Raw genomic sequence first — 11,529 nt, forward strand, 5'->3', positions numbered from 1 at the left:
TTATCACTAGAGCAATCCCCCAAACTACCCATCTTGTATCTAACGGTGGAACTGGTTGCTTAGCACCTGCCAAAGCGGTCAGTTGTGGAGCTGTGGGAAGGCGCTGGGGACATGATTCAAGCTCTGGTTCCCTAACTTCCTAACTCTGTTGCTTGGGAACCTCTCTGACATCTCAGTTCCCGCTTGTTCCGAGTGGTAGGGCGATGACTCCACCCATGGCCCTCTGTTCTTCCTGGGTTACTTCTCTAAAGGAGTTACAGCATCAAGATGAGTGGGGAGGATATATGAAGCGCTATTGTATAGTCGGATGAGTCTACTAACTCCTCCCTCAGCAAGAAGAGGCAAGACCGCAAGGCCCTGGTGGTGTCTTCGGATGCTGTTGCTTGTGTAGTCCCTCCAGTGTGCTGAGGAGCCATAATATGCTATACACCACATTGACTCAAACATGATCCTGAGCTGTGAGCGGGCACATCCCTTTAGTTCCAGCCCTCTCGAGGCAGAAGCAGGTGGATTTCTGTGAGTTCAAGGCCTGCCTGGTCCACACAGTGAGTTTCGGGATAGCCAGGACTATGACGAGAGAACTTGTCTAAAAACGAACAAACAAACAAAATGATCTTGCAGATGAGAACAATGTCATACTTCCCAGTCATTGTAAAAGGGTCTCTGGGTGCCCGTCTCAAACACTCAGAATAGAAAGAGCTGCCTGCTTTTCAATACTCACAAACACAACTACCTCTGGCCCTCAGCACCGTCAGCCATGTCTCTAACAACATCCTCAACAAGCTCATCACTCCGTCAGCCTCAGCACCGTCATTCATGTCTCTAACGACATCCTCAACAAGCCCATCACTGTCAGCCTCAGCACCGTCATTCATGTCTCTAACGACATCCTCAACAAGCCTATCACTCTGTCAGCCTCAGCACCGTTGTCCATGTCTCTAACGACATCCTCAACAAGTCTATCACTGTCAGCCTCAGCACCGTTATCCATGTCTCTAACGACATTCTCAACAAGCCCATCACTCTGTCAGCCTCAGCACCGTTATCCATGTCTCTAATGACATCCTCAACAAGCCCATCACTCTATCAGGTAGAGGGGCATCAAGCACAATCCCAGAGTGCAGAACTAAGTGGAAAGCAGGCATGTCCCCATGCTGGGGAAGTACTGTGCACAAGTGATGCTGACAACTTGGGGAACAGCATGATTGTGAGTGAGTGTCTGTGTGTGTGTGTGCGCGCGTGTGCGCGTGCTACTTGGTGACATTGTAGTTCATTGCCTGCAGAGGTTCAGTTTGCTGGACCTCCTAAACTATTAAAGGGAAGACATTGATTTAATTTGTTCTTGTTGTTCTGACACCCCCCCCCCATTAAAAAAGTTAACAACTTACTCAATGTTCAGTGATTGTTGAAACTTAACTGTAGCAGAAGGTATGGCAGGTGGTTTAGCACCTAATAGGCCAGCGGGGCAGGGAGACCTGGGCAGGACGGATGCATGTCTGAGGTAAAGCCCTTGCTTTTTTTTTTTTTTTTTTTACCTTTTTGAAATTTTTAATAATTTGTTTGTTTGTTTTGAGTCTGTCTGCCCCATCATCCCATGAGTTGGGAGTACATTGGGAGTACAGGCCTGAGACACTTTGCCCAGTTTCTAAGAGAGGGTCCAGGTTTCACTTTGCCCTAAGCTCTGTAAAGTCTGTAAATTCGAGAATTCCATTTTGGGGTCTGGCAATGGTGGAGCACACCTTTAATACCCACACTTGGGAGGCAGAGATAGGAGGATCTTTGTGAGTTTGAGGCCAGCCTGGTCTCCAGCGTGAGTTCGGGACAGCTAGGGCTACACAAAGAAACCCTGTCTCGGGAAAAACAAAACTAAAACTAAAGAATTCTATTTTCAATGAAGGGAAAGGATAATCCTACTTAGAGGGAGAGCAGAAAGTGCTTCGAAGAAGGGGCCACTTGGCCCAGGGAAGGCAGGAGCCAGCCATGTAAACAAAAGTCTGAGGTAGACAGTCTGGGTGGTTGATCTCAACAGCAGGGGCCCAAGTCTGGTTGTGAGTGCATGTGGCTGTGTAAGGAAGGTGTGTGTGTGTGTGTGTATGTGTGTGTGTTTATGTGTGTGTGTGTGTAGATTCCTCAGTGTATCAGACTCTGTGGCCTCTGTGAGTGTGAGTACGTAGTACAAATGCATACGATGGGTTGTTTGAGGGTGAGACCGTATGCCAGTGTGAGTGGTGTGTGTGATTTGATCTGTGTATGTGTATGGTTTGTGTGATTGTGGAGTGTCAGTGTTGTCTCTGAGGCATGAGTGGTGTTCATGAGGGGCTACCAGGGCAGGGACAATCACAGGGCCATTTGACAGTTGCCTATGAAGTGCTTCTCTGTGCTAGGGTCTGACACTGTAAGCTCGTTTCGAGGGGCTGCTGCTGGGGGTAAGGGACAGAAGTGTACAAACGGACAGATGGAATAAACCAGAAAAAGTCCCTACTTTGGGAGAATTGAGATGCACAGTGTTGGCTGAAGCCAAAAGGCCCAGCATAGCAGTCAGCAAATTAACCCTTTTCCGGTGATGAAGACTCAATGAAATAGCCATCCTTCATTAAATTAATGTAAAAACAAAACCCAAAAAGCTTCCACTTCTTCACCTCCCTCCAGGAGTTGCAGCAAAGCTAGAATAGAAGGGTGGGGTTGTGGGCTTCTGGGAGCCAATCAGGGGAGGCACGGCAGCCAGCCCAGCCCCTCAGGCCCATGGGCACACCCAAGCCCTGAAGGGTTGACCTCTCTCTGACCTACCCAGAAGTTGATAAGAGGTGACCAGCTCAGGGCAGCACATAAACAGCCCTACCCAAGACACACCTAGAGGACCCAGGGCAGGTAGCAGAGGACTGGATGGTCTCTCTGAGCTGGTGAAACTTGGGGTAAGTGTTCTGACTTCCCCAGAGAGCTGAGAAAGGCCAGCCTAGCAATCTACAGGACACACAAGTCCTATTAGATGAAGGGGAGAGAGAAACATTGAGGAGGAAGATCTGGGTGAGCGATGCTCTCCAGAGGCTGAGCATGGCAGCCTTTAGAGGCTGAAACAAGTGGATCAAAAAGTTTAAGGCCAGCCTGAGCTTCATGTTGAACTCGGAGTTGTTAGTCTGTTGGTCTAGAGTGAAATCCTATCTCAAAAAAAAAAAAAAAAAAAAAAAAAGCAAAACAACAAAAACCCCAAATAATTCCATCTCTTGGGAGGCTGAGACAGAAGGACCAGTGCTAGCTCTCCTGGGCTACAGCATGGAATTCAAGACAGGTTTGGTTACAGTGATACAGTGACACTGTATCATAAAAGGCTACCCAGGCCCAGGCAGGAATGCTGGGTTTCTGGTCCCTACTCACACCTGACCAGTGAGTGACCTTGGGCCAACTTTTGCTCCCAACAAAGAACTGGGACGTCTGTTCTTCTTGGATGGTTATGAGATGGACCCCTTGTGCTAGCGGGATGAGGGAAGCACCACACCAGCTGAGGAGGGCAGAACAAAGGTCTGGAGAGCAGCTGCCTCAGCAATGTTGAGGCTCAGCAGGCATGTCAGCCCTCTTGCCCAAAGACCTGGGCTTGGAGGTCTCCTGGGATTGATGAGTTAGGGAAGCTGAGCAAGGATGCCCTTCCCCCCAGCCCACTATTTTTGGTTAAGGGATCGTCATCAGCAAGAGGTTTTCTCTTTAAGGAAGGACTCCAGAGGCAGGTGGGGAGAGAAGCTAGCAGTGTGCAGAACACACAAATGAGGTCATTGTTTGGCCAAGTGGAGCCGGAGCTTCCCCAGCTAGGTGACCACAACAGCGTGAAACCTAGCCTGCCGAAACCTCCATTCTTGCCAAGATGTAAGGACTTGTTCCAAAATGGCTTTGGAAGACCCTAGGGTCTTTCACAACGTCACTAGTCTCTTCAACCAACCTCCCTATCCTTTTAAGAACTCATTGCTGCTCCAGAGCAAGCCCCATTTCCAGACAGAACACGAGCAGACGCTCCTTCAAGATTCCTTTATCTGTACTCCTTGGGGGAATAGAATAAGCTGGCATTTCCAAGGCAACTAGGCGTTAATTAGTTCATTTACAGATGGCATGGTGGGTTTTTAAGTGTGTGTGGTGGGGGTGGAGCACAGAAGTGTTAAGACAGGGTCTCTCTGCATAACCCTGGCTGGCCTGGAACTTTGGTCACCAGGCAGACTTTAAAACTCCCAGCGGCAGGGCAGTGGTGGCACACAACTTTAATCCCAGCACTCGGGAAGCAGGGGCAGGCAGATGTTATGAGTTTGAGGCCAACCTCTTACAAAGTTTAAGGACAGCCAGGACTGTTATACAGAGACACCCTGTCTCGAAAACCCAAAACAAACAGACAAAAACAACCTCACAGCAATCCTCTGTCTATTCTCTAAGTGCTGGTTTTACAGGCAACTGAACTACCATGACTGCCCTACAGCACTTCACTTTGCGCATGTGCACATGAGGTAGTTTAGTAAGTTATTAACACCACAGACAGACAACAGCATGGCCAGACCTCTGAGTACAGTTCAAATCTCCAAATAAGAACAAAACAACCAAAAAACCAAGATGCTCCCAAGCCCAAGATAAAGGGCGGAGCCTAGGAACACCTATGGAATCTTGTCTCTGCATCTACATGGGATAATCTCTATCTGGGAGGGGATGGAATCAGACTAAGTGGAGGGGAGGAGTGATGCTAAAGACTTGGCTATCAACAGTGATCAGCTCCCATTCTCTCTCATCAAGCGCTCATCTCCATTTTGTTTTGCTTTTCCACTTTACAAGATCATATCTGTGATTTCATGTCAGTCACAAAAAGTTAGGGTTCAGATTACAGATCTTCAGCACGCAGCCAAATTGGCTGGAGTGCAAAGGCTGCTGCGCGCAAGGCTGGACTTGCTATCCTAGACTTCTGAGAAGACACCAGATCCAAACTCTGTTGTAAGAGGAGCAGCCCTGAAGAAGACAGATTTGGCCAAGGTCACTGAGCACATGGTTGGTGCTGTGTGGAGCCTTGAGTGTTTTCGAAGTAGGGAGCAGCCTCCCCCATTTCTTTGCTTTCCTCTCAGCCTCCAATCAACCCTCCAGCTATCCAGAAATCCATACCCTGCCTCCCCGTATCTTCTGTATATTTATCTCTTCTCCCTCCCATCTCCAAGCCTCACCCAATCCGTAGCCCCAAATTTCAATACACAGTTCAGACCAAGGTTAGAAAAAGCCTAGAAGGCACTTTATTGGAGGTCTAAGCCTCCATTCACAGGAAAAGGGATCCAGGAACCCCATCTTGAGGGGTCTGGCATCACCCCACTTCACGCTGGTCTAGTTAGGAGACCTAGAGCAATCAATCTGGCCAGCAGCACTCAGTGGGAGAAGAGCAGGGAGGGGAATGCTTTAGAAAAAATAGCTCTCTATGTACACTTGGAATATTTATAGCACATAAATTAGGGATGCTCGGACCCCCGCCTGTGGAGCCTGAGTACTGGGCCGAGAGGAGGAAGTCAGTCCAGGAAGGAAGGCTGGAGAACACAACCCTGTCCCTTCTGCCCCTGCACTCTCCTCCCACGATCTCCCCAGCCTCCTTGGTTGAGCCCAGGCATCTGCAGGTGGGTCTCTTCTGCAGTCAGTGCTTGGACTGGAAGGAGCTGGAGTCCCGGGCTGAGGGCTGTAGAGTCAGCGATCGGGTCACTTCAAACCCTGAGGCTTGTAATTCCAAAAGGTGGGAGAGGAGAGGCCACAGGCACTTCAGGATACAACACACTTGCCGAGTTCCTCCTCTCCACAGCAACACAGGGAACACATCCACATTGAGGGGGCCTTCCGGCCTGCCTGTCCTTCCAGAAAGGCTTCAGTTCAAGTTTGTGTCTGAGCCAGGTCCTGGGTCCAGTCCTGACCATTAATTCCGACTCTCTATGACCTCTTCCTCCTTCCAGCCGCTGGAGTTCTTGCCGAACTTGTAGACGAGTCGCCGGCCGTCCACCCGTTCCAGGATCTCCCGTTTGTAGTAGTACCTGGGTGGGAAGATGGTGGTCAGAGGAGACTTGCTATGGCCTGAGGTTTTTCCCCTGGCTTTGCTGCCCTGAGCCTGCCTTCATCCCACCTGCTGTGGCCACACTGGTTTGTAATTGTGGCCCTGCACCTGTTTCTGCATTAGCTTCTCTGTGCCTTCCAGCTACGGCCTGGGGCTTGGGGCTTTTCACGAAGGTGTGTGAGCACAGGGATGGAGGGGACACTACTGGCGCTGCTGAACTAGTCAGGACAGCCCCTGGCACAAGGGGCAAGGGGGCTGCACTGCAAATACACCGCTCTTTCTATCACTCTCCAAGTGTCTTAGAGTAAATCTGCAGAGAACACAGATGTGTTAGCTGAAGCTAAGTGTGCTCAGGTGTCTGGCTAATGCTTTCCTCACACTTCGGTTGACCAGTGAGCCAACTCTGCCCTGTGGGCCCTCACGCTTGTCACGGGTAATCTAGGAGAAAACAGCAGAGTTCAAACAGAGGTCCCTGAGAGATGAAGGGTGACAGCCCCCAGCTTACCTCATGGCCCGGCTCAGCTTCTCGTAGGTCATGTTGCTGTTCTTTTTCTTTTGGCCCCAGAGTTGGGCCACGGCCTCCGAGCGGAGGAACTTGAATACACCCTCATGCCGGTTCTCCCATTTCATGAGGCCTTCGTTGAGCTCAGGGTGAATGAGGATGTCTCGGATGAACTCCCACAAATGAGTACCTCTGGGGGCTACAGGGGAAGATTCCCTCAGTTATCAGTCCTGGGTGCCCCTCTCCTCCAGGCCATCTGGCCTTGCCTATCCCAGTGCTAAGAGCCAAGCGGACAGTCCCTTTTAGACTCCCTGGGCAAGGTCCTCTTAGGGAACCGCTGTAGTGGCTGCTGCCTTTTTTGCTCCAAAATGCCGTGTGCTAGGCAGACTGCACAGAGCATACAATTCTCTAAGGCTCAAACATCTGGCTAAGATGGACACACATACTCCTTTCTGAGTGGCTCATGGATCAATGGGGACCAACGTTGGTGGGAACTTGGCACACATAGGGACAGAGAGCTGGCTGTAGCCTAGAGGACCAAGGAACAGCTTCCTGGGGGGGAAAAAACCCATCCCCTCGGGACAAGAATGAAAGCAGGCCATGACTGCGTACGTGCAGGCCTGTGAAAGAGGCGGCAAACAAGACCTTTGGGGTGACCTCCAGGTGGTTCAGAGCAGCTGGAACATACAAAGCCTGAGGCCCCTTCAGCAGGCTGTGCCTGGAGTCCCAGCCAGCCCAGCCCACTGGACTGAGCAGGTCTGAGCACCCACCAGCTGCCTCCTCACCACCAGAAAGCTCCGTCAAGCAAGACAGGGGGCCGAGTATAAAAAGTTAGCAAGGGGGGTGTGTAGGAAGCCTGGATTTTCTGTGAGCTTCCCCCTAGGATCCTGGGTCTCCCCTCTTCTCTAAGTCCAAGCAGGCCTCTGTAATGAGGTGATTGCTAACGCCGTGGAGCCTCCCAACTGTTCACAAAGGTAAGAAGCTCCGCCCACAGTCCCATCAGCCCCTATAACTTACCATGCTTGCTCTTCTTGCCCTCTAGGCAGTCCCAGTACTCTTTGCTCAGCTTTCTGGGGCGCCCCCGTTTCCTCTTCCCGTGCTTGGGTTCCCCCTTCTTATAGTCAGGAAAGCCATCTATGGGAAGGGGTTGGAAGGTCAAAAGAAGGTGAGGGTAAGGTGTCAATGGGAAGCCTTTCTATAGAAACCACAGTAGAGCAGAGACGAAGACAGGACAGAGTGGCAGAACGCTGTGGAACAGGATCCCCCCCCCACCCCAAGATCAACCCTCAACTCACCTCTAGGGAAGACCTTGCTATCAGTGAGATCCAGGTCCAAGTCACTTCCACCGGAGTCAGAGGAGTGGGAGCTCTGGGGAGTAGCGGTTCCTAGAGGTGGAGAAGTCAACTTGAGTGCCGGGAAGAGCTTACCCTGTCTTCAGATTCAGGTAATCGTTCTGGGAACTAGGTGCACTCTGGGACTTTTGGAGAAGGGAGACTGAGGCATGGCCTGTCCGCTCACCTGCAGTAGAGACATCAGAGCTACCAGGGGAGGGCGCTCCAGGGCCATAGCTACTGCCGTAGTAGGGGCTGGTCTGGCGGCCATCATCCAACAGCTCCTGGGCGAAAGGGCTTCCCTGATCTGGGAAAAAGAAGTTGGAGCTTAGAGAGGGCCAGGGGACCAGCAAGGACAAGAGAGACCACCCAGGGGCCCCAAGAACTGGCTATCGAGGTTTTTTCTAGTTGAGAGAGTGTATATCTAGCACGTTGGAAGGGTTGCAGATAGGACAAGACAAGCTGGAGAAAGAAAAAAAAGAAAAGAAAAGAAAATGGGTTCTCACCAAAGGGGCCCGAGTCTCCTAGACCCTCTTGGAAGGCCATGCCATCTTTCTCCAACAGTTCAATGATCCAGCTGAGCTCATCTGACGAGCTGGAGGAGGCTGGCGGAGGCAGGAAAGGGTCACTCACCACTTCGGGCAAGGGCTCGCTGGCTGTGCCCTCCAGCCAGGAGCCCCTACTCCGTCCTTCCCGAGGCCCATTCTCCCTGTTCACTGCCCTGGCCTGGACTTACTGAGGTCCCGAAGCTGGGCGTAGAGTTGGTCTCCCAGAGGCCCAAAGACCATTCTTAGCTCCTCAAGGGCACAGCTGCAGAGGGTGGCCCCGTCCATGTCGCATCGCGAGAAGTCGATGGAACTGGCGTCGTACTTGTTCTTCTCCACTTGGTAGCTGATCCAGTCCAAAACCTGGCTCTTTGACCAGAACTGCGGCTGCTCCCCTGACCAACTCGCCTTCTCTGAAAGGAGGAGCGCAGTCAGTCAATACAGGCCAGTTTGATGTCCCTTTGGGATCTTGTCTGGGGTCCTCCCTTCCCATAGCGGTGTAAGGGGGGGGTAATAATAGTCACAGTCACGATGCCCCCGGTTTCAGTGCTTTCCTCTGTCGTTTGTGACAGTCCCTCTATTCCCGGCCACCTCAGCCGTTACAGGCTCCTCACAGGGGCTGGGAGCACAGTCTAGCATGCATAAGGTCTTGCTTGGATTCTTGCCCCAGCACTACTCAAATAAATAAATGAATAAATCCTCTCCAGCCCCAAGCCTGGGGGTTCCCTTGGAGACCTTCCTCCCTACCCATTGAGCCAAGAGCCTCTCAGGCGAGTGTGCTGTCTCTCAAGATACCCCGCTGCACAGCGCTCACCTGGACCTCCCAGCGACATCTGGGGGTTGTTCAGCGTCAACATCAAGTCTTCGGCGCCAAAGTTAGTCGACGGAGGAGCGGGAGCCAGGGCGGGGTCTTCTGAACTGTACATGGCGTTGAAGTAGTTACTAAAAACGTTGCTGATCTCACAGGTGGCTGCCATGAGGCCCCCTGGGAAGAGGAGACAAGTTGGTCAGGGCACTTCCATTACTCAGTTCTGGCCAAGCCTGGGCAGCAACAGCCAAGAGGCAGGGAGGAGTTCTGTGTTGCTGTAATAGTCATATTCTCTTTTCAAAAAGCCCCTGAAGAAACAAGTTACTTGAGAAGCTGAGGCTGTATGATCTCTTGAGCCTAGAAGCACCAGGCCAGCCGGGCGCCAAACTGGGAGATTCCGCTCCAACAACGACAAAAAAATTAAAATAAAAATAATCTCAAGCAGGATGGAACCACGAGACAAACTTTGCTGGGGCTCCCTCCACAAATCACCTGGGCCCTTGAACCAAAGAAGCCACCCTGTCCCTCCAAGACACTGACCTGGTCTCTGATCAGTCCCGGAACACCCCCACAGCCCTAACACTCAGGTTAGGAAGCTCCAAGTTGGAGTAATTAAGTTTAGAACTGTAAATCCACTGGACGGTTCCCGGGGCCAGAGTTGGGGAATGTGACCCTACCGAGAGTCAGGGTTCGATGTGGCAGGCGGGTGAGCAGGCTTCTGAGGCCACGGGAAGGGAAGAAATCTAGGCGGGCTGAGCCAGGTAGCAGTGATGAGTGTGGCCAACACGCTCCCCCCCACCCTCACTAAATAGAGTGGCGCCTGGCTCCTCCCCGCCAGGTCTTCAGTGTGCGTCCCCAGTTGTAACCTGAGCTGGTGGCTTATTGGATGCAGGGGATTTCCTTCAGACTGGGCTCTCGGTCCCAGGTGATTTGCATATTCCGTGCCACTTGGCCCAGATCCTAGCAGGCGGTGCTGGGAAATCAGGCCTGGCTTGTTTAATGATTGTCAGAGTCTGTCATTCCGCACCCTCTGGGGTTGGGCCCTGGGTACTGGACTGGGCAGGTGGCGGGAACATTGCTGGGGTGGGCATCTGTTTTTTAGGCCTCTATCTAGGCGGGGAAATTCTTCCTAGGGACCTGGCCAGGGCCGGACTAGGAAGGAAAAAGCAAGGCGAGGAATCTGAGCCGGTGGCTGGGTCAGAACAGCTGTATCTAACTGTCTAGAGAGGTCTGGGAACAAAACAGCCTAGTAAAAGTTACAGAGGCTCAAGGATTTTCTCCACAGCAACTGGGGTGCTGAAAACGACTAGGCATCACACTGGGCCACATTCACTCTCCAGCGTGGTTTCAGTCGGCCAGTCTAGCCAGCCACAGAGCTGGTAGCACTTTGCCTGTCTGGAGTCCTCCCGAGCACGATGGTTGCTGCGGCGGGAAACACCGGGCACTTAGACCTTCAAAGGTCTAACACGGTGCCTGTGGCTCTCTCCCTAAGGTCGGCTGAGGTGCTGGAGTTCACATGGCTAAGGCTGAACCTTTCCCGACGCAGTCCATCAGTATCTGCCTGCTGCCCTCTAGTGGTCAAAAGCCTAACACTTGCGTTGTTACTGACAAAAAAGGGACTGTTGTATGTTAATGTACTGTTTACCAGACACTTAAAAAAGAAAGAACCTGAGGCCGGGTGGAACAGGACTTTAAACTCTGCTTTCGGGAGGCAGAGGCAGGCCACTCTATGGGTTTGAGGCCAGCCTGGGCTACAGAGTAAGTTCCAGGACAGCCAGGGCTACACAGAGAAATCCTGTCTTGAAAACAAACAAAAATCCTCGTTTGTATAGTGGTAAAAAAAAAAAAGAAAGAAAGAAAAAAAAAAAGAAAACAAACAAAAAACAACAAAAAAGGAGATGCTGGAAGTTGAACCCAGAGCTTCCTAGGCAAGCGTCCTACAAATGGGTTATATTCCCAGAATAGTTTGTTTTTTGAGACAGTGTCTCACTATGTATAGGAGTCTATACATATGGGCTATATATAGGGCTTCAAACTCAAGAGATAGGCCCTAGCGCGGGAATTAAAGATGTAAACTGCCCTAACTAGCACTAGAATGTATTAAACATAACAATTTTCATACAAAAACATCCAATAAGCAATTGTAGGGCTGAGAGACGGCTCAGGGAATTAGGGTGCCTGTTGCCAAACCTGATGACCTGTGTTCTATTCATGATAAAGGGCGAGAACTGACTTCTGCAGTGGTGCCCTCTAAACACACACACACACACACACACACACACACACACACACACACACAC

At 51.3% G+C, this 11,529-nt stretch overlaps 1 protein-coding gene across 1 annotated transcript; it reads right to left on the minus strand.

Moving 5' to 3' along the window:
- Window positions 1–5,581: 5,581 nt before the first annotated feature.
- Elf3 (E74 like ETS transcription factor 3) lies at window positions 5,582–9,398 on the minus strand. The gene is made up of 8 exons (XM_005348394.2): window positions 9,236–9,398; window positions 8,613–8,834; window positions 8,383–8,481; window positions 8,064–8,183; window positions 7,841–7,930; window positions 7,563–7,679; window positions 6,549–6,744; window positions 5,582–6,023 (listed from the first exon to the last, which is right to left on the minus strand). The coding sequence occupies exons 1-8, from the start codon at window positions 9,396–9,398 to the stop codon at window positions 5,909–5,911; spliced, it is 1,122 nt and encodes a 373-aa protein (XP_005348451.1). The 3' UTR covers window positions 5,582–5,908.
- Window positions 9,399–11,529: the final 2,131 nt, after the last annotated feature.

The sequence above is a fragment of the Microtus ochrogaster genome, chromosome 6, assembly GCF_000317375.1.
Source record: "Microtus ochrogaster isolate Prairie Vole_2 chromosome 6, MicOch1.0, whole genome shotgun sequence".
In the NCBI taxonomy this organism is placed as follows: Eukaryota; Metazoa; Chordata; class Mammalia; order Rodentia; family Cricetidae; genus Microtus; species Microtus ochrogaster.

Coding starts and splice junctions, on each gene's coding strand:
- Elf3 (XM_005348394.2), bottom strand. CDS start 9,398: ATGGCAGCCACCTGTGAGATCAGCAACGTTTTTAGTAACTACTTCAAC. Junction 8,184..8,382: donor AGGAGACTCGGGCCCCTTTG/GTGAGAACCCAT, acceptor TCTTTTTCCCAG/ATCAGGGAAGCCCTTTCGCC. Junction 7,680..7,840: donor TAGCAAGGTCTTCCCTAGAG/GTGAGTTGAGGG, acceptor CCCTTCCCATAG/ATGGCTTTCCTGACTATAAG.